The sequence below is a fragment of the Euphorbia lathyris genome, chromosome 4 (assembly GCF_963576675.1).
Source record: "Euphorbia lathyris chromosome 4, ddEupLath1.1, whole genome shotgun sequence".
NCBI classification, from domain to species: domain Eukaryota; kingdom Viridiplantae; phylum Streptophyta; class Magnoliopsida; order Malpighiales; family Euphorbiaceae; genus Euphorbia; species Euphorbia lathyris.
Genome location: NC_088913.1, coordinates 4,123,062 through 4,146,502, shown reverse-complemented (window position 1 = coordinate 4,146,502; position 23,441 = coordinate 4,123,062). Strand labels below are relative to the sequence as shown.

Sequence of the window (23,441 nt, the reverse complement as noted above, 5' to 3'; positions counted from 1 at the left end):
AAAAGTTAAATAAGACCTGAATCCATAACAGAATCAATGATCAAGGGGTCAGTGTGGAAAAATAATTGATCAGTGGCTTGATACTTAAAACATATAAAGTTCAGGGGCTTAATTATGATTTTTGTCTTATAAAAATAAATAATTTATTAACTTAATTGAACATTTTAAGTGGTTAGTTAATTGCATTTATCAAACACTTAATGTAAATAAGTGTTTAAATTATTAAATTAAGTCACTTTTCAAATTATCAAACAAGGCCTTAATGTCTACAAATTATTAGCAACAGCAAACAACGATAGCTGAACCAAATATAACGTACTTTAAAGTAGAATGATTGCCTCACACAGGGCCGTCCCTGGGCATGGGCAGGAGGGGCGCTTGCTCAGGACCCAAGAGATGGAAGGGCCCCAAAAATAATATTTTTTCTAAAGCAAATAAAAAAATGTTAAAATTAAATCTTAAAAGATGTGACTGTTGCAGAAATACTCTTAGGCCTAAACAATTAGCAGTGCACATTTAAGCATAAGGGAGGAAAGAGTCCAAAAATAAATTTTTTTATAAAAAAATAAAGAATTGAAAATCTCAAATGATGAAATGACAATAAATATAATTCATAGGCATAAACATTCACAAAATACAAATTTATGATTAATTTTTCTTATAATAATTTTTTACATGATGGTTATTCAGAAATGAAAGTGTTACAAATTCTTTAGCCAAAATTATTGATGTTAGCATTTGAAAATTTTTAATTTGTCAAAGCAGCATATTATTATCCAAATATTTCAATTGCATTTCGAATCCTCTTAACGATGTCAATGACTCTTATATCTGCTGAAACAATATTTTCGGAGTTAAAATTATTGAAAATTTATCTAAGATCATCAACATCTTAAGAAAAATAAAATGTTGAGAGAATATTGATGCAATCCTATTTTTAGTGATTTTGCATCTAGAATGCTCGTAGATAATATTTTGTATGAGCAGCTGATATTTAATTCGAAATAAAATAACTTATTTAGTTGAAATTTGATGTTTTTATTAGATTCATTGTTACGTGTAATAAAACTGTTATTTTTAAGTAATTTTTGTTTTACAATATTGATTTTTTTACATTATTTTTTACTTGCATTTATTTATTAGAGCCCTTATTCGGTACTTCGCCCCTAGGCCTCTAGAATCTCAGGATCTGCCCTGGCCTCACATATATAACGATTTATATAGCTTTTCAATTAAGGAATCCCTCACGCCCGAATCATTTGGGACGTGGAGGAAATATCAATGAGAAACTCAAATTGAATAGCATTGTTTTAATAACATGTACACAAAGACCTAACTCATTTCAAAAGTTATCTCAAAGGAGGAGGGTTGTCTCACATATTTCCAGGGCCATAAAGTTTCTTAGATCCTGTTCTTTGTCACTTAATTTCAGTTCAGTTTTGTTCAGTATCATTCAGTTCAATTCAGTAATTTATCATTATTTATTATTATTATTTTATTATTATTATTAGAACCATTATTATTTTTATAAGCTTTTTATTTTAATTATTGCTATTTTTAAAAGATTATATTATTGTTTCAGTTATTTGAGTTCAGTTTATTTAATTTCAATAAAAAATAATCCTCCAGTGACTAACTTGATCTTGTTAACTCTTACCCAAAGAACAAAAATGAAAATTATAGTTAATGCTACTGGTTTGACTATTGATCATACCATGTTATAAAAGTTTTGGAATTAGTTCACATTCATTCAAATTAAAATGAAATTTGAAATTCACACATGTGGCAGATTGTCACCTTACAACTATTACAAGTTTATTTAGATGGGATTGGACTTATTAGGTGATATATGTAATTTTGTGGGGAAAAAAAACATAAATCTGAATCTAATGAAGACACTGTTTCCTAAATGGTTAACAAAGTTTGTCTTAAGAATGCTTTTATTTGTCACTTACTATAATACTTTGAATTTTACCCAAAGATTCGTTTATGTTCTCTCTCTCCCCCAACATGCCTTTGTAGGAAACAGCTCTAAAAATATGAGACAAATATAGGATATTGCTATTTACCACCCCAAATTACTTGTTACCATTCTCACTTGAACAATTTTGCCCTTTCAATAGAAAAATTGAATTTAAAAAAAAAAAAATGCCAAATTTTGATCTAGGAGGGTGCTGGACCCGCCAAGCCAATAGCTTGAGCGGGTCCAGCACCCACCCAACTATTGGTGGGCGGATCCAGCATCCACCCAACCAATGGCTTGAGCGGATATATCACATGTTCAAGCCATTGGCTGGGTGGGTGCTAGACCCGCCCAGCCAATTAGTGGGTGGATGCTGGACCCGCCCAAGCCATTGGCTGGGTGGGTCCAACACCCTCCTAGACCAAAATTTGGTCTAGGCACAATTATATACTTTTTAGTGACAAAAAATTGTTAAATCGTTTAATTTTTTACAACAAAAAATACAAAATTCTCTAATTTTTTGTGACGAAAATTGCTAATCATCATAAAAAATATACATTATGTCCATGCTTTTTTTATTAAAAAATCTAAATTTTAATGTTTTCGACTCATAATCATCCATTTTCAGGATTCGGGTTGTCACATATTAATTATTTTCATAATTTCAATTATTGTTGTTCGAGTTTGTGATTTTGGAGAAAAAAAATTCAGTTTTTTTTATCAAAATTATGAGAAGGACAAAAAAGTCCAAATGGGAAACGGTAACTAGTAATTTGGAGGCGGTATTTAACAGTTCACTAAATATATTCATGTCCCTAAACTATAGGGTTATTATAATTATTACTATTAAACTTCATTTTGTAACATCAAAATTATTGAATTTAAATAAAAAAAAAACTGTTAAAAATAATTAATGAAATAGTATTTGAATTAACTCTCACCTGAACCTTGATTGATCAAAGGAATTTGGTTATTCAATATTAGATCTAGGTTTATTAGAATCTTAAGTGAAGATTTAAAACATCCTAAATTAGTTTTAATAAACTTAGATCAAATGATGATTTGGTCATTCAAGGTCCAGGTGAACGTCACTAATTCAAGCAAACAACCATAAATCAATAATTCATTCCGATTTTTTTTCAATTAGTTTCTCTAACCTTTTTCCCTCTTGACATTTTTTGGCCACCTAGATCCAGGCGATGATCGGAACAAAAAAAAAATATTTTTTATTTTTTTTATCTTGCTTTATTATAACTGACTTTTGAAAATTGCAGCACTAATTGTTGGTGAATTATGTTTATAGTTTTTGAATATTTTTGTTTAATTATATTCTATACTTGTTTCCATGGTGTGAATTATATTAATAATGAACGTTATCTTTTACTTGTTTAAGTTATTTCAATAATATTGTTGTTAAAATATTATCATTTCACATTTTTAAAGATGTACATTACAAATATACATGCTTTTCTATAAATTTTATAGTATTTAATTTTAGATATTATAATACATGTTTTAATTGCATTTACACAATCATTTTTTTTAACTCTACAATCATTTATTTATTACTAACAAATAAGAAAATACAAATCCGACTAATCCCAATTAATCCTCAAGGACTCTGTCACACGGCTAGCATCTAACGTTTTTTTACAATTTTGGACTCTAATATTAAATGATATAAAGTTTATTTTATATTAATATGAAATTTAGAGGTCATAACAGTAGGGTTAGGCTATGCTTACTTTGTTTTTGACAAAGTAAGTCTTACTTTGTTTTTTCCACCATTGGATGATGATGAATTTTAACAAAGTAACCTCATCCAATGGTAGAAAAAACAAAGTAAAATTTACTTTGTTAAAAACAAAGTAAGCATAGAAGAAGGCACCCATAACAGTTGTAACACTATAGTTAAAAATGTCATAGATGTAGTTTACCTTAACTTAAACTCTAGAAATTTACACACCTGATTTTAACTGAAGCGGGGGTATCCAATTATCTATAGGTATCTATGTTGCTAATGAAAACTTTTCTTTATTAGCGTCTCCGTGTTTCGTGCCATTTTTTATTACTGTTTTCTAGCTAATTTTTCTTTAACATAACGTTTTCCAGTATCTGTTTCCATTCCTTTTTTCATTTTCCGTGCAACATAGATAGGCATCATTGGAGGGTAAATTACAACCATGGCCACTCAACTTTACCCATTTAACATTATGGCCACTCAAGTTCAATTTTTAACAGTATGGCAACTGAACTTTACACTTTTTAACACTAGTGGTCACTCAACGCCTCAAAACAAGTGTTGACAGCCTAAAAACAAAAAATCCAAAGCGTAATGATATTCTAAGTAACTTTAATTCTTGATTTGTTTTTGTTTCGAGGTCATTTAGGTAGTGTTTTGTTAGAAGAAAGAGTGAATTTTTAGAGAGAGAAAGCTCCAAAAAAATGTGATTTTGTAAAATAAAAAATGTAGTTTCATGATAAATGTCGTTCTGAACAATTTTAATTCTTGAATATTTTCATTTTGAGGTTGTTAACAGTCACTTTGAGGAGTTAATTAAAATTGAGTGGCCACCGGTATTAAAAAGTGTAAAGTTCAGTGGCCATACCGTTAAGAATTGAAGTTCAGTGGCCACAATGTTAAAATGGGTAAAGTTGAGTGGCCATGTGTGTAATTTACCCTATCATTGGGTGACTAATGCATATTTGCACTGAAAGCATGATTAATTGAGAAATTAAAAAATAAATAAATCTGTTTCTGGAAGAAAGAAAAAAAAAAAAAAGAATATATATTTGAATTACCAAAAAAAAAAAATCACTGAAAATCATCATCGTCATGATCATTATTAATTGTGGTAAGGGATGACCTTTTAAATTGTGATGGAGCACCAAAAGAAAGCCTGGAACTGAGTGCTTCATTTGCTGCTCCTTTCAACGCAGTTCTCATTCTTTTCACTGTTGTCCTTTCAGAAGGCGCAGAAGAAACTGTGGCTCTCATAGGCAGAAACTTTGAATTTTTTACTAGATTTTCTTTCGTATTTATTATATCTTGCATCTTTGGACTTGCTTTTGTTGATTCCATAGGTACAAGTTTCCCATCTACTTGGTTTGTGAACACAAATGTGACCTGTAATGTTGTAAAACTGTTAGTGCCGTTCTTTCTTTCCTTTCATCAACAAAAAGAATAAAGGTAGAAGAAGGCCAAAATCTGACCCTAATGTTTCTTGGAAGTACATATTTAGGCGTAACATATGAAATGGTACAATTTTAATAATAACGTTTCTAAATAAGATCAATTTTATCCCTACGATTATTTAACTGTTACATCAAACAATTATGTGTAAGATATTTAATGTGTTACTAACGCAATTATAAAAAAAAAAAAACGGGTTAAAATGCTAATAACTAGTCTATCACGTATAAGTTAATTACAATTTTTTGTTGTGGAAATGTCTAAAATGTTTACTGTGTTACTAATATGGAGTAGTTACAAATAACAAAAAAAAAAGGACGAATTGCTGGATAAACATGTTTGGGAAGTCCTATATGACCATCAAACAAGTCTCTTTTTTTGCAATTATATTAGTAACATATTAAATATTTTACACATAATTGTTCGATATAACAGTTAAATAACAGTCAAACGAGTTTTTGTAAAATTGATCTTGCTTTGAAATGTCAGAATTAAATTTGTAACATTTTGCAGGTTAAAGTCAAATCTGCATTTCCCCAAAAAGGTTAGGATTAAACTTGGAACTTATTCTATTAATAAAAGAAGAGGGGTAAATTACACTCATGGTCACTGAACTTTACCTCAATTAATATTATGCCCACTAAACTTCAAAACTTAACATAAAAGTCACTGAATTTTATACTTTCTAACATTATAGCCACTAAATTTCAATTAACGCCTCAAAATAGCCATTGATAACCTTAAAATAGAAAATTCTAAGAATTGATAATATTCTAAGCAACTTTAATTCTTCAAGTTTTATGTTGTGATGTCATTTAGGTGTTGTTTGATTATGAGAGAGAAAATTGTGTTTTGGAAAATAAAAAACTTGGTTTCATGGTAGATGTCGTTTCAAATAACTTTAATTCTTGGATGTTTCCATTTTGAGGTCGTCTACGGTCATTTTGAGACATTAATTGAAATTTAGTGACCATAATGTTAGAAACCTTAAAATCAAGTGACTTTTATGTTATGTTTTGAAGTTTAGAGACGATACCGTGAACAATGATAAACTTTAGTGGTCATGGGTGTAATTTACCAAAAAGAAGAGAGCCAAATAATAATAGAATTTCAAATATTGACACCTCATCACCAGCTGAAGCTTGAAGTATAGAATCTGGGACTGATGTTGACTGAAAATGATGTCCCCAGTTGCATAAATCCTCTTCCAAAGGGGTTCCTACCTGAAAATGAAGCATCACAGAGAAGACAAAGTAAATATATTAATAATATGCTATACGGAAACTCTTCGGTAGCGTTTCCGCGTTTCGTGTCCGTTTCATTCTAGTTTCTTTTCCATTTCTATTACCATTTCCTTGCTACATTATTATTAGAAATAACATCTCTCGGTGTCTGTTTCTGTTTCCGTGTCCGTGCAACATAGTTAATAACAATAACAACTAGAAAATTGAAAAGACGAGTCAATTGTGTGGCTAGTTGGTGACTAACACTGACCTGCTTCTCTGAGCTCTTTAATTTGCCTAAAATTCCAGCAGTTTTTACAAATCCACCGATATCAGACGCTTCTTCATCTGCTGCATTACATCCTCCATTTATTGATTCATCTCCCTCTATCATGCTCTCTGTGCAATCCTCGCGCAATAGGCAGCGAGCACAGTTCATTTTTTCATGTATTTCGGACCTAGACAGAATTTTGAGTATGAGATTAAATGTGTGACATGTAAAAAACATTCTATCTCCAGTTCAGAAGCAAAAACATAGGCTTTTGACATGCTTTATTATGGAAGTAATGATAAGAACAACTAGGCTGAGTCAAAAAAGACAATGCTCCATTAGTTAATCATATTGAGCAACCATGGTGGTTCTTTCAAAAGGTTGAAATTCACACTTGGAAAAAACCACAGCCGGTATAACCTTCAGTGATGATTTTCAATTGCTGAGCCCTTACTTAATATTAAAAGCAAACATAGCTTAAGATCATCCTTTACAAATGTGTTATCCTCGTGATTTTAGTATGAGACTGTTAACCTCAAAGTTAGGCATGCTTTCAAGGTTCTCCATTTGCATCACAGATTAAATTTCATAATCATGATATAATATTGCAGATTAGGGAGCATATATTACCTAACATTCCCATGAAATGTGAACAGATCTCGTAAATCTTCAGTCGAAAGAACATTTTCCTGCAATTTAAGCACATAAAAATCAGGCATACAGGTGGAAAGCCTATCACATAATGTGAAGTGTGAAAAATAGCACCAATTAGAACCTGTGCCACAGCAGTACTATCATTTTGCTCGTTCTGAATAACTTTTTGAAGCCCTTCTTTTGACATTTGGCGCTGGTAAACCTGCAAAAATTACAGAGACATATCAAACAACATGACTCATTGGTTATTGAAAGCTCAAGATAGAAGAAATAGAATAAAGCAACTACATCTACTCAGTTCCCTGTGATCAAACCTTTTCTTCAATTGTTCCAGTACTCAGAAACCTGTAGATGTATACTCTCTTCTTCTGTCCATCCCTCCAAACTCTTGCAGCAGCCTAATTACAAAAGGAAATAGTTAAGCCGTTAGAGCTCAACGGAGATTAAGATGCCTCCAAAATTCATGTAAGTTGTACGAGGAGCCATTCTCATCTATTACCTGTTTGTCATTGGCAGGATTCCAGTCAGGATCAAACAAGACAAGTCGATTAGCACCAATTAGATTAAGGCCGCAACCACCAGCCTTGCTGCTTAAAAGAAATACAAACTCATCCTGCATTATGTAGAGTTACATGAGAAAAGTAACTAAACATAGGGAGTGTTTGGTTGGGTTAAGAAGTATTAAACCAAAGACCCCCATATTTGCTTCCCTCCTCTCCTCTCAGGGGAAAACAGTCTGATTTTAAAACTATGTGAATACCTTAGATGGATCATTGAGGAGGTTAACCAGCTTTTGTCTTTTACTAATGGATGTGGATCCATCAAGCCTTATGTGTGGATATCTTCTTTCTCGGCACAATTGAGCAAAAAGATCCAGGGTCTGATGAGGAGAGCCATTTTATATAGTGAGAAAGAAATATAGTACTCATTCTATCCAGAAAGATAGTTTTTACTAAAAGCTAAATGCAACATTTTCTGCTTGCACAAGTGAAAGATTAACAGAGTTATTCTTATTTAGCTTAAACAAATTTGACAAGATCAAAATATTTCCTGTTCATCCAAGGATATCGTGTTTTCTCTGATTTATTCAATTATTTAATGAAATCTCTGAAATAGTACAATTCAAAAAGAAAAAGAGAGAGAGATCTATAGTCTCAGTAATTAGGCACTTCTAAAATAAGCTCATCTTCCCATCATAATTTTTAGAAAATGGCAACTAAGATTTAGCCACATCAGCACTAAAGTTCAAAAACAATCATTCTCAACAACAGCGCTTTTCAGTGATTGGTGTATCTAGAACATCATTCCATCTTGTTGAAACAGAAGAGTGTGCAATGTAATATGCACAAAGAACTCTGATCAATAGATTTATATTTGTAACAACATTTATTGCCAAGGATCAACATGTACAGCTACCTGAGTATAGTTTGAGACAAGAACAATTCGATCATCAGTTCTTTGGCGTAAATGAGCCAATAGTCGAGCCAAGACATGCATTTTACCTGAAAGCTCGACCCATGCTCCATCACCACCACTCCATGAGCCAGATCTAGAAATGAAGTGGATAGATATCAAGCAAGAAAGCAGAGAAAAGAAAATCCTATAGGGACTTAAATTCAAAGCAGAAACCCACTAATACATAAAACTTATCATAAATGCTTACCGCCCAGAGAACATCTCAGGAGGGAAAAAGCGGATACAGTTCTCGAACCCTGAAGTTCCTGGACTTCCACTTTTTACGGTATCATATATGAGCTACAATGATCATATATCTTCCATGAGAATGAATTTTTTCGCCATAGTTGCGTAGATAGATTTAAAATCAAACAGAACATATCGAAAGAATTTCAAGATAGTCATATGCAGAAGATATAGCACCTAACTGATAAATAGATGGAGTAAATTTGTAAACTGGGGCTGAAAATTTGAATTAGTTGCTTGAACCCTAGTAATATGTAATACTGTACATCATGGCACTGAATATATGCTCGCAGTTCAACAAAATACTTCCTCATTCTACTTCCACATTAGCTAGGTTGAACAACATTCATGGGGAAACTTTCAGTGCCGCAAGCTCATAAGTTCACCATATTCACTAACAGCAGCAACAGTTATGCATTCTGCATAAATTAATTCTGGCTCAATAACTCTTTTTTAAAATAACCTAGTGCAGAAGACAACTGCAAACTCGACCTTTAGTAAACGATTCTCCCCTATTCTATATCTGAAACACAGTAGTCATCATTTCGAAAGGATGTCCCTTTCCGCAAATGCTTCATTGTGGGTTCAGAGCATCAAATAATTCGTATTGCAAGGAAATTTTTAACAGAGCAATCAAAGAAAAGAGGAATATAATATGACCCAAGACAACTAAGCTTGAAAACTTTTATATACCTTTGGATGGTTGCAGAGCTTCTTAAGAGCTGTAATGTAAGCCAAAATCTTTGTTTGCTTTGCTTCTTCACTAATTGCTCGTTTAACCTGTGTCATTGGATAGTGAAAATAGGTCAATTGCACATATCATTTCATAAAGAAGCAAATTTAACTTTCTCTCAACAAGAACGCAGACTCACATTTTTGGAATGTATAAAATGGTTATATAACTCTTCTTGTAGAGGAGTCAACTTGCAACAAACAACCTCAATGATCTGCAAATAAAATAGCATTAGCCATTTAGAACATGAAATCAAAAATTTAACAATAATCACAGTTTTTCATCTTTTTGTAATTACCAAAAACATAAGCAAAAAAAGGCCAACACTTAAAACACCAAAACAATTCTCAAAGAATATAGTACAACTCTAAATTTGAGAATAATACAATATGCCATAGAAAGTATGAATTGTCGTCATTTATATGAACCCTCATATATCTAGAGTTTATCATTAAGAGACTTACTGCAGCCCAAAGTTTTAAATTTTCAATGGTATCTCAAATGAAGATCATATGACCTTTTAAAGTGGTATTCACAAGTGAGAGGGGATCATAACTTATGTGCTAGTCACCAGGCAAATGTACAGCTCTGATGTAGGAAGGGCAAATACCTTAAAATTAATAAATATTTTATAGAAAAAAAAAAAGAAAAGAGAAAATGATCTGGAAGTGAGACAGAAGTTCCCTATGATAACTTCATATCATTCGGTTTAACGTGAAAGCGTATTATAGATTAATAAGATATACGGCTAGATATGTAATTTTGTTCTTAAAGGTTGCAGATTAGTAGGGGTCAAATGTAATTATGGATTTCAAATGGAAGTCAGGGTTTGTCTAGTAGTTTTGGCATGCAATTTCTCCCTCCAGACTCCAACCCCTTTTACTAAAATAGATGGAGAACACAAATGCTGGAGAGAAAAGAAAGTAAGTGAAGTCGTAATGTTTGTCAGACAGACAATGAGGCATTCTGAAGACCAACGTACTTGCTTGTTAGCATTCTCTCATTCCCTTACTTCTTTCCCCCTTACAATTTTCTTGCCCAATCTGCAAATTTTGTGGCTGACACCCCATGTAAGGCACACTTCTGGCAGGGATGGGGCCTTGCATCAAGTTTTAAGCATAAATCATTTTGGTATGCTTTTAACAACACTACTACATGTTACATTATACTACAATCGGAAATGCAATTATGAGATCATAAAATTATGTTGAAAGGCGATACCTTTGGTGGTAGATGATTTGACAGCAACGCATTAGTCCTTCTCAAAATGAACTGAAACACATTTTTTAGCTAAATATCAGAAGCAGTAGAAATACATTTTATTGTTAAAACCAAACTACAGATATTGTTTATGACGAAATGTTAAAACAAGGAAAAAAAAGTTCTAGCTAACAATGACCGTTTCTGTGAAAGCTAGCTGCTGCAATAAGGCTATAAGCTTACCTGATTCACTTTAGCACTTAATTCCCCAGAGCGCTCAACACCTAACTTCTTTTCTTCTTCTGTGGCTGTTGGTTCTCTTCCACAAATAATTGGTGACTTCAAAGTTTACACATGCAAAAAATTAGAAATAGAAAAGGCATTGTTATTAGTAAAATAAAGACATTAACATCTAAATTGCTTATGACCATACTGTTAAAGCTCTTGCTTATGGTATAGAAAGAGCAAGTATATTCTATTGACAACATGCTTTTACAAAAACAATAGTACCATTATACCCAAATAGTAAGTTTAACCATTACACAAAAAGCTTAAGACTCCTGAATCGCAAGGAAAAAGAAAGCAGGTAAAACGTTGCCAAAACTACTGCATGTGTTAAAATTTGGGAGATCGGAAGAACTCACCTCATAGTAACGACGAAAATATGCAGCATCCCCCAAAATTCCTGGATTAGTGAAGTTTACCATTGCAAAAAATTCTTCTAGGTCATTCTGCATGGTTCCAGATGGAAAATGAATATTTAGCTAGAACTAAATGCTTCAAAGTTGAAATAATGAGATCTATGTTTGAAATAATGTGTCTTGCCTGCATTGGAGTTCCTGACAACAAAATTCGACGCTTGCATGAGAGAGAAGCCAATGCCTATGCACAGATAATGTTTGTGAATAGATCAGGAAAAGGGATTAATTAAACAAATGTTTCAGAGATAAACAGATAAGAAAACAATATATGGATGTCTCACCCGATTAGTTAAGGTTTGGTCATTTTTCAGCCTATGAGCCTCATCGCATATGAGGAGATCACAAGATCCACTGTCGCTAAATTTCGATGCATGCATCCGGAATGTCTCATATGAAACAATTAGCACCTAGGATAAATATATTGAATCAGCACAAACTTTCTGGAAATTGGCAGAGTAATAATCCAAATTTTACCTGCAAAGTGCTCCGAGGACTTGTAAAACTATCAATTCCAGAGATAACATCGTTTCTAGTACTTTCACAGAGAGCTATAAGCTTAACTCTGTCTCCAACCCATTTTCTGATTTCAGCTTCCCAATTACTCACGAGACTGGTTGGAGTGACAATTATGGCTTTTTTAACCATAGGTTTTCCATCAAACCCTTGACGAATAAGTGTGTATAGCAACGTGATTGACTGCAATGTCTTTCCTAAGCTGCCAAAGAATAAAGAAACACCTATCTTTAGTCAAGTAAACTGCTAATATAACTTCAGATGGCGAGGCAACAAATGAGAGATGTTTACCCCATATCATCAGCTAAAATACACCCATTGATGTTGGTAGCATCATATAATCCTGAAACGCATTCGAACATAAATTGAACTCCTTCTCTGCGTACAAGTTTAGCAGCATCGACAAACAAATATTTAACTACAGAATCAAGATCCTTATGAAATACCTCCATAGAGAATACTTTAACTTTTAACACCAGATAAAATTCTTATTGTGATCAATACCTTTGATGGGGTCGAAGGAACTGTACTAGCAATGGATCCACAACTATTGGTGTCAAATTACCAGCTCCAGTCTCAGATTCAGATTGCCACAGCACCAACGGATCCACTCCAGGTGGCAATGTAGAAATTTCCTCCTCTACATTCTCAACAATGCTTGATACATTTAATTTATTAGTTATTGCCACCAAAACTGGCCTCGAAGAACCCCATGGAACAAATCGTTTCCGAGCTGAAAGACGGCGAGAAAGTTGTTCATTTCCATCATCATAGACACCAGAGCATGGGGGCTTAAAGGGTTTCCTACAAATGGCTGCACCTTCTGTTACAGAAAGAACTCGAGGAAGTAGTGCCTGTCTCCTTACAACAAGGTTGCCTCTGGTATTATCACAGTCATAAATTTCAGTACTACCACTCAAATTCACTTCAAGTAAATTATTTGCTTGGGAGAAGAACTAAAGTTTGAAATTCAGTATAGTTGATCCTACATTAGTTTGTAGCAACTAGGTAACCATAGTATAAGAACTATGGTGCAAGTGAAAATCCCAAGACAACAACCACAGGTTACATAGATTAAATTACTGGTCAGTATAGCCTGTAATAACCATTTCCAAGTTATTGCGAAATAAACAGGGTGGTGATTGTTCATTCATATTCGTGGCTATATTGCTCATCTGTAAATGCAATTTCATCAATATAGCTGATTTACTAGTGATTCATCTCAAATCATTTAATACAAAAATAGAAATCCCTTCATTGACTTGGAAAAGTTGCGCTTCCACTCCGTTTTCAATTAAACGCTATAAATCTAACAATTATTGAAAATAATCATACAAAGGAAACCCTAAATCAGCTATAATTTTCAATCTAGCTTCCAAAAGAGCTAAGTTCACCTAAATTAACGGGAGCTAGCTATGTTTATCTATGAGAATCGTAAGTACCTCAAGAGAGCATCGACGTTCTTTGATTTACGATCTTCATCAGAGGAAGAGCTCCCCACCGGCAGCCGTAGTCCACCGTCGTCAGCGTCATCAACTTCAACATTATCTTCTTGATCAGAGGTATATTCGTCACTGCAATCGCTTGAATCGGAAGTGGAAAGGATTTCCTCTTCTTCATCATCGTCGTCGACTGAAGACATTTTTGGTGGTGTTTTTGAGTCAGCTGACAGTGCTACTTTTTAAACCTCTACATCTGGCGGGTAATCTCTGTTTTCCATTTTTTGGATTTTCGAAAATAAGGGTGTAAATTACATTTATACCCTTTGAATTATAGCTATGATACGGAAACATTACATTCCTTAACATCGATTTAATGGCAAATTTCGCACTTTCCTTTGGATCATCACGAGTGTGTTGCGTTTTTTAATAGATTTTTAAGATATTTTTCGTACAGACTGGACTGATTAAACATCGGCTAGAATAATCAATATCCGGCTCCTAAATCAACAAAAAAAACGATAAACGGTGAGAATAATATAGTCAAAGTTGTTGAGTTTATTATTTGGTTAACTTTTTACTATTTTTCTTTTATTAATTTAAATTTTTATATGGTAGGAAGTGAATTAAGTTTAAGAATTATAATATTAGTGGTGTTATAATGAATCACCAACATATTTTGAATTAAAATTCAACATCATGCCAATACATTAATTTGATTATAGTATCAAAATAATATTATCCATGAATTTGTCCAAAATAGTAGATTGGCTCTCTGAATTTTGTAAGTGTCTTACTAGCTCTCTAAACTTGCTTATTTCGTATCAACAGCTCCATAAACTTGTCCATAAAAGTAAATTAGCTCTTTGAACTTTGCAAGTGTTTCACAAACTCCATAAACTTTCTTATTCTGTAACAGCTAAATACAAAAAACTTATTTAACATAAATTCTAAAAATACGTCTTCATCTGTTTGAGAGATAATTTTTTCGTTTCCCGTACCTTTCAACCTATTATAAGAGTTAAGTGTTGCAGGTTTGAAAGATTGAATGGATGAAGATCGAGAGTTAGTATTATGATTTTCGTTTTTAGTCATTTAAGAATAAGCAAGTTTGAGAAGTTGGTGAGACACTTGCAAAGTTCAGGGAACTAATCTATTTTTATGGACAAGTTTAGGGAGCTGATGATACGAAATAAGCAAGTTTAGGGAGCTGGTGAGACACTTGCAAAGTTCAAGGAGCCAATCTACTATTTTGGACGAGCTAGTGATGCATTATGCCTATTGTATTATATAATTTCTTATGTAAATACGAATGAATTAGGATGATGGATAGGTCCATTTAAACAAATTGAGGTAATAGAAAAGACTGTTTTAAGTTGTTTAGGTAGCGAAAAATATCGTGTTAAAAAGTTGAGAGTTACACGTTTAGATATAAATAGAATTGTTCACGGTTGAGTTGGCTTCTTTTAGTCGGCCTAAATCATCGCCTATTAAATCATCCATTTGGAGCTTTTGTAACTAGGTTTCGCATCGTATTCTAAACGATTATTTTTGGTATATTGGTTGTAACATCAACCTTAATTTTTTGTATGATCATTGGGTTGTTCCCCATTGGCTTCTCAAATGAACATTCCTTAGAACTCCTCACCTTTTTTCTGATGATTTGGTGCGTAATCATTCGTCCAATGGGATTTGGTCTAGTATTGAGCATCTTCCGGATGACATTAAATTACAAATACGAAACTTGAATGGCGGACTCGATTCTGATGAACTAATATGGAAAAAAAATACTTGTGGCAAGCTTTCTGTCAAGGAATTCTATTCTGATTTGATGGATGATGTTGCTCTAGCTGAATGGATGGACTGGTGTTCAATTATTTGGAAAGGCTTTATGCCTCCTTCCCGGACCCTAATCTGTTAGCGTTTACTCTGAAACAAACTTCCTATGCATGATATGCTTCAGCGCCATGGTGTTAATCTTTCCTTGCGTTGCTTTCTTTGCTCCTCTTACTATGAGTCGAGTGAGCATATTTTCCTCGCATGTCCTTTTGTTGATACGATTTGGATGACTTTTAGTGGTTTGTTTCAGGTTCGACTTTCTCTCACCATAATTAAGTCTCTTTTTCTGAGTTTTGTCGCCTCCAGCTCAGCCCCCAATTGAAGGATCTTTGGAAGGTTGGTGTAACTGGTCTCATTTGGACTACTCGTGATAGAGGCTGCTTTGAAGATCAGTCTCCCAACACTCATCTTATGCTTCATCAGCTATGGAGTTTTCTTCGGGAGTCAAATCTATTAATTTCCAGCTCTTTCTTTAATCGATGGTCTGACATCCATGTTATCAGACAGCTTGGTATCCGAGGTAATCTCCCTTGTGCGTCGCAGATTGTGGAGGTTCGTTGGCAAGCCCCTAGTCTTGGATGGACAAAAGTTAACTCAGATGGCTCGTCTAATGGTCACGGGGCAGGAGTTAGGGGTGTATTTCGTAATGGACGTGGTTTTCCTAAGGGATGCTTCGCTTTTCCTTTATCTGATGCTCCTGCTTTTATCGCTGAATTACATGGTGCGATGCGAGCAATTTCTCTTGCCTGGGAGAGAGGCTAACATCAGCTCTGGCTTGAAGTGGATTCCACTTATATGCTGAATCTCTTCAAAACCAAGTCAAATGTGATTCCATAGAGTCTTAGACATGATTGGCTTCAGTGTTTATCATTAGTTTTCCGGATGGAGTTTTTCATCTCTCATGTTTTTAGAGAGGGTAATCGAGTTGTGGATGCTTTGGCTAAATTTGTATCTTCATCGGACTCATTCATATGGTGGCATGGTGCTCCTGATTTTTGTAATGAATTATTAAATAATGATTCTTGTAATAAGGTCTCCTACAGGTTTTCTTAGTTTATAGTAATTGTGTTTTTTATTTGTTTCATTGAACTCTTTGTGTTGAGCGATTTCTGCAAGTGCACGGTTTCGCTTGTAGTAATAAAAAGATATCGATCCCACAGGGAACGTTTTTCAATAAAAACTTATTTAAGTGTAGATTAAATACGACTTTAAGGTTTATATAAATAGATAATCATTATTTGAAATTGGTTTTGAAATTGATAGAATAAGAATTAGATTAGAATATGTAGAATGCTAGAAATCAATTCTGTTTTGAATATGAATTTACAAAACAGAAACGTTTAGTGCTTAGAAAAAAGAGAATAAATGTATTCGTTTGCATTAAGCAAAGAAAACAACTTTAAACTTTGTATAAATTATGAAAATATAATAACATAAACTCCTTCAATTAAAGGGCTTTGAACCGCAGAGAATCCTCCTACGGTCGGGTTAGATTGCTACCTTAACCAAATTAATACTTATGCAAGAATTAATTTGCCTAAGTGTTCAACAAAGTTTCCTTGTAATGATTTTGAATTTAACTATGTTTTAATGAAAACACCAGAACTCACTTCCAATCTTTCTCAGAAGTGCTACATAAAAATATATTGAATTATATGAACTTTATTAGATGAAGTATGAATTTGATACAAGTTTACAGAGAACAAGAAGCATGGAAGCTTTCATCGACTTTCAAGTGAACGGGTTGTCAATCCTTTCCTCGAACCTCGTTTAGAGTTTGTCAGGCTCCTGGGTCGAATCCTCTACTTAATCTTCTCGCTGAATCTTCGGAATAGAGACGAGTACTTCTACTACCAAAATGTAAACTAATATAAACAGATCTTAATCTAAATCTAAATGCTACTATGTTTGTAATTATTTGATAAACAACGGGTGTACATTATATTGCTTTTTACAAAATCGAACTTCTAACTCTGAATTGCTTGACTCAGAATTTCTGCATTAATTCTGTACTAAATCTTCTCTTTAATATTTCATATCAACTCTAAAATCAACTCTTTATTTATAGATGTTGAGGAGTCGAGTCTAAGGAACGTGTCTGCTGCGAAGAGACGTTCTTACCCAATCGAATGGACACATTTCTTTGAAAACAAACAAGTGTATATAGTGATGCCTGAAAATCTGAACTTACCGAGAATGTAAATTCTCGGCCGAGAATGGAGAAACAATTTTTTCAGCCTTCGAACGAAAGGGGGAAGTGTCTGGGCGACGCGTGTCGCGACCGAGAATGGAGGATTCTCGGCCGCGACACGGGATTAATTTTCTCCATCTTGACTCTGTCCTCGTCCTCGTTTCGGTGCGTTTGATTTTCGTCGTCTTTGACTCCTTTTGTAGGGTTTTTCCTTCGTTTTTTACCTCTTTTCATTCCTATTTGGATTTTACCAAATATTTAGGTACCTTGCATGAAAGAAACATATTCGAATGTAAAAGTATTCTAAATAGATATAAATAGCACGATTTCATAGCAAAACTGATGTAAATATAAATGATATTTTAGGTATATTTTGGGCTTAACAAATCTCCACACTTAATCTTTTGCTAGTCCCGAGCAAAATTTCACTGAATTTATTCTTTAACTAACCTCTTTATGAAAATAGAACATATATCTTTGTATTTCGTTTTAAATTAGTTAAGCCGAAAAGACTAACTTCGCATGGCAAATTTATACGCAAAATATCAAACTAACTTAGTATAAAGGCGATATATCATTTGTCTTGTATTTCAATTTTGAATTGAAGCATTCGGGACGATATAAGCACGCATGTTATTGAGTCTTTCGTCTCAAGGCATTTCAAAGCACAAAATTTCTTTTCCCAAACCTAAACTATTATATTAAATGAGTAAGTATTTGGGTTAATTTATTTGCTTAGTTACGCCCGAGATAAGGGTGGTCTTGATCGTAACTTTATATGCTTTTATTTGCTTTGTGTTCGCTTAAGAGGTACCGACCATGTCATGGGTGGACGCAATCGTTACTTTAAACTTTAAACACGCTTAATTTTTGTTTTTAACGTTCCTTCCATACCTCGATTGTGATAAGGGTGGTCGCAATCGTGGCCAAAAGTAAACGGTACTTAGTTTTCTTCCCTTTCATACCTCACTTGTGATAAGGTTGGTCTCAATCGTGGCCAAAAGTTAATAATATGTCTAATTGATTTAACATGAGTTATAAAATTAAAAATTTGTAATTTGGGAAAAAGAAAAATAGCACATTCATCCTATAATGACTTAATTCAACATGTATTATGGCTAAAGTTTCCTTAAAAACTTCAATTGGTGTTAATGTAAGACGAAATCAAACCGAGCTAAAAATTGTTAGTTCAATTTAATGCCTATAAACCTAATTAAAAATTTAAAATAAGATTTATTGTATCATGAATTTCATGATATAAAATAGAGATTGAAAATAAAGAATTTTTTTTTTACTTAAATATATTCATTCGAGACAATTTATTTAAAATCGTATCGGAGATTTATGAATAATTTGAAAAATATTGCCCGTATAGAAATATTATTTCTAACGATAAAAATGACCTAAAAATAATCATAAGTTAAATATATTTTAAAACATATGAAAAATAATATAAAGTTATGAAAACAATGTTTATAAAGTAATATCATTTTTGAAAAATGTTACAAAATGTTGCTTAAAAGTTATTTCGTTGCATTTAGTCATAATAAAAATTAAATGATATATCCAATATCTCCTCCCACACTTAATTTGGATCATGTCCTCATTTGTGCAAAAATTAATAAAACACGAAAAATATACGAAATAACATATACGGAATAAGATAAATAAAAGCATTCATCAGAATTGAAATAGAATTGTACAAAACAAAATAGAAATAAAAATATTGTACCAAACATAATTTAAAAACAACAAAATGTGATAGAAAAGATAAAACCTAAAGATTGGAAGGTGAATCCGGTGGAGATTGTGAAGTTTCAACGTTTTGACGACGGAAGAACGAAAGCATCCAACGACGGGGGGACTTGTGTTCCCTCCTTAAGTTGTTGAGATTGTCATTCATCACCATGTTGTTTTCAACCAAATCATCAATCCGTAAATTCATTTGTCGATTATGTGAATTGATTTGGTTCAAAATCCGCCTTAAATCAACCGGATCATCTTCTTATGGTGCTTGAGCTTGTGGTGCATCCGTCGCTTCTTCCTCCTCGCCTCCTTCTTCGGTACCTACAAATTGGGAACTTGAAGCCCCTCCTCTAATATTACCACAAAGATGGGCAATACGTGACTTAGAAGAAACAAAAACCAGAGGAACCGAAGAAACCAATAAGTGAGCTCATTCAAGAGCCGAAATATTCAAAAGCGGAACATATCCATGGTAGGAAGACATATCATAATTGACTAATTCTCCATGGGCACCCAAAACTATAGCGGTAATAAAATTACCTAGAAGGACTTGAATGGTGTGAGCCCTCAAAGCACGATACAAATTATCAAATAGCATACCAATGCTATCAACCCTCAAACCTTTCAACAAGGAATCAATAACAAACAGATCCCGAACTTGAATCTTGGATCTCTCAACACGACCAAACAACGAAAAACTCAAGAATTTGTGAAAGAAAAACAAACAATTGTCCTTAATCATCTTGCTTGAAGTGTTTTTCGAATTAAAATAGTCTTGACCCGAAAGAGTATTCCAAATTGTGTCATTATCAAAATCCTTTGGCTTGTCAAAGAAATCACTTGTAGGGAAACCAAACATATTTCCCATTGCTTCATAATCAATGGTGTAAGTTACACCATTATTTCTAAAAGAGGTAGACGTCTTCTTCTTATTAATTTTCAAAGTAACCAAAAACTCCATAATGTATTCCGTAATGCTAGGAAATCTCATTGAAACAAAAGTCTGCCAACCTAAAGTATCAAGGAAAGCATTAATCCGAGTAGAGAAGTTTAACTCTCTTATCGAATCAAAGTTAAGGAAGTGCATGTCCACAAACTCCCTCTTCGAATTGGAAAAATGAGTGAAGCGATCGGCCTCTTCCTCGGAAGCTATGTCAAAATAAGCTCCACAACGTATACGAAGGCAATTTGCTTCCTTAACCTTGGGTTTAATCCCGAAAACTTTGGTTCTAGGCATGATGGTGGTGTTAGGGTTTGAAAAATAGAGAAGGAGAGATGTAGAGAGAATAACCAAAGGTTGAAGATGAGTTGGGAATGGTAAAGGTTAATTGAATGAAAGAGAAGGTAGATGAAGGGGTAATTGATTGGGAATAATGATGAATAAATTGGGAAGAGTAAAAGTAGTGTATTGGGAAGAGTTTAGAGTGAGGGATTGGGTATAAATTGAGGTGATGTGATGTTTGTGTAAGGAATAGGTATTTATAAGATTGAATAGAGTGAATTATAGGTAGATTAGGAATAGGTCAAATTTTGTGCAAAAATTCGGACTTCCCACGCCTACAGCACGCGTGTCGCGACCGAGAATCCGGATTCTCGGTCGCGACACGGCAATTTCAGAGAAAGTTTCTCTCTGAAATTGGCTCATTTTCGCTGAACTTACCAAGAATATTTAATTTTCGGCTGAGAATTTGCCCCTGGTGGCTTAAATTCGCGCGTTTTAACTCCATTTGGTCAATTTTCTGGGTAATTATGACCGGAAACTAATGAAAACTGTACCTATACTTAAAAACATAAATGAAAAAACATTAATTACAAGGAAAACCAAAGATTTATCCTTATTAATTGGAAAATAATGAGACATAAATGCCTTAATGAGTTTTAATGAATCATTAATATACATTAAAACATATAAGTTAAATGAATCATCTTAAATGTAATTAACTGGAAATTTATGTATGTAGTAATTCATTGTTTATAATCTTAAACTGAAAAGTTTGATACATATACAGAAATTAATCAAAATAAGGTCAACTCATATAAGTGATAATCATTATAGAGAATCAGATAAGTTCATTAAAATCATTATCATGTGCATTACGATCATTAGCATGTTCATAAGAGTAGAATTTGTTAACATGAAATGGATTTAATAAAGATTTGACGGATTATCATATAGAAATTGGAATTAATATAAACCATAATCAAACTTAAGAAATGAACTAACAATGAATTGAAATTATTATTGAACAACATATATGTACAAAATGAAACAAAACATAAATACAAATAAAAATTTAATATATACAAAACATAAAAATATTTACAAACTTAAAATCAAAACAAACTTAAACTGCTCTAAATACTCATCCATATGAATTGGGATTTGCATAGCCCTATAACGTTCTAGTTTTAACTGCACGAAAGTTTGCCGTTCTGGTGCAGAAAGAAAACGCGGGCCTGTCCTAAAGATTCGTCTCACGAGGCCTTCACTTTCCAAGAACTCATAGTCCAATGTTGGAAAGGATTCAGCATCGCTCCAAGGAACAGAAATAGTCCCCTTGGCCCCTAGAATTATCCCACATATGATATTGTCGAAACCAATCTTCTTATTCTTGGATCGAGAAGCGGCAACAAGACCTTCCATTAAAATTTTGGAGGTATCAAATGTATTGCCTTGGAAAATATCTCCAAGGACATATAAATCTGTGTCTTTGACAACACTACTAAATGTGTGTCCGAACAAATTGTGACACAGAAATTTATGTAAATATAACATCGAATTGGAGTTGATGGATTGGTTGTAGGCGAGACGAGGATTGAAACGCCAAAATCCTGTTAGCATCCTCCAAATGTCTCTGGATGTCATATCTCTGCCAGGATGATGTATGGTTGTATCCCTCGGGGGAAAACCAAACCAGGCATGTAATTCAGGGTATCCAAACGTAAAGGTTTCGCCATCTCTACGAAAATTGAGACGCACCCGTCGCTTGTTCACGAAGCGTACTGTACAGAAAAGTTCGAGAATCCAGTCTCTAATAATAGGAAACCTCACATGGGCGAACTTGGTCCATCCTAATCTCTCTAGATAGCGATTCATATCATCGCTGATCCCCAGTTCATCATTTAAGAACTCGTCCATATACAGCATGCCAACAAAGAATTTGTAGCGAAGTCTGTAGTAGCGTCTGCCTTCATCATGATTGTATATAGGAAATGGCGCAATGTAGCGTTCTGACAAGTCATGACGCTTATTGCGTGAGGCAGCAATCTGCTTTGAAGTTTTGTTTTTGGTAGTCATGGTTTTGAGGGGCAAAAAGTTTCTATAACTTTTGTATAATGGTGTTTTGAGAATATCAGAAATGAGTCTAACAGAGATAAAATAGAAAAGTAAGTAACAGAAATCTGAACCTCTTGATTTATTTATAGGAATCATATGACGAAAGAAAGTGTCTTTTTGATGCGAAAAAGCATAAAATCAGAACTCTTGGAGTTGAAGAAACTCAATTTTTCGAGTTTGAATAGTTGTGTCTGCATGAGGAAGAAGAAACAAGGCTGACGGGTGCCAAAAACACCCAACACGCTGAAGTTGAAGAAACTCTTGGAGTTGAAGAAACTCAATTATCGGTTGCGACACGCTGATTTCCTCTCGGAAATCAGGCGTCGAAACCCTTTAATTCTGATTCTCGACCGAGAATATATATTCTCGGTAAGATCAGAAAGTCTCTTACCTTCTTGGGAAAATTTGAAAGTGTGAATTCTCAACTGAGAATCCTAAATTCTCGACTGAGAATCACTGAATTTCTTCTAATTCGAACTATTAACCTAAAATCTGATTAAAAACATGACTTAAATATATTTTCATGTATATAAAACTTGATATAAATTCATCTAATAACTAAAAATCATAAAAATGTGTAAAAATAAAACAAAATAAAAGCTAAACTATTAATTTAAACAAAAACAAAATAAAAGAAGTACATGAAAATGGATTAATCTTCATGAAATTTTGTTATGAACTTAATTTCCTTAATTGGAGCATTTTCATAATAGATTTTGCATCTATTACCATTAACC

At 33.4% G+C, this 23,441-nt stretch overlaps 1 protein-coding gene across 3 annotated transcripts; it reads right to left on the bottom strand.

The window, feature by feature from the left end:
• Positions 1-710: 710 nt before the first annotated feature.
• Positions 711-13,864, bottom strand: LOC136227918 (protein CHROMATIN REMODELING 25). 3 transcript variants are annotated; one of them, XM_066016715.1, is made up of 22 exons: positions 13,595-13,864; positions 12,657-13,031; positions 12,444-12,530; positions 12,114-12,354; positions 11,921-12,046; positions 11,764-11,820; positions 11,583-11,669; positions 11,182-11,277; positions 10,960-11,010; positions 9,878-9,952; positions 9,699-9,785; positions 8,968-9,059; positions 8,721-8,853; positions 8,065-8,184; positions 7,804-7,917; positions 7,619-7,702; positions 7,426-7,506; positions 7,281-7,339; positions 6,651-6,837; positions 6,281-6,379; positions 4,831-5,090; positions 711-831 (listed from the first exon to the last, which is right to left on the bottom strand). In XM_066016715.1, the coding sequence occupies exons 1-22, from the start codon at positions 13,792-13,794 to the stop codon at positions 816-818; spliced, it is 2,727 nt and encodes a 908-aa protein (XP_065872787.1). In that variant the 5' UTR covers positions 13,795-13,864; the 3' UTR covers positions 711-815. The 3 variants fall into 3 exon arrangements, with proteins under 3 accessions (XP_065872787.1, XP_065872786.1, XP_065872788.1); XM_066016714.1 differs by lacking the exon at positions 711-831 and having other exon boundaries at positions 4,679-5,090; XM_066016716.1 differs by lacking the exons at positions 711-831; positions 4,831-5,090 and adding an exon at positions 5,479-5,682.
• Positions 13,865-23,441: the final 9,577 nt, after the last annotated feature.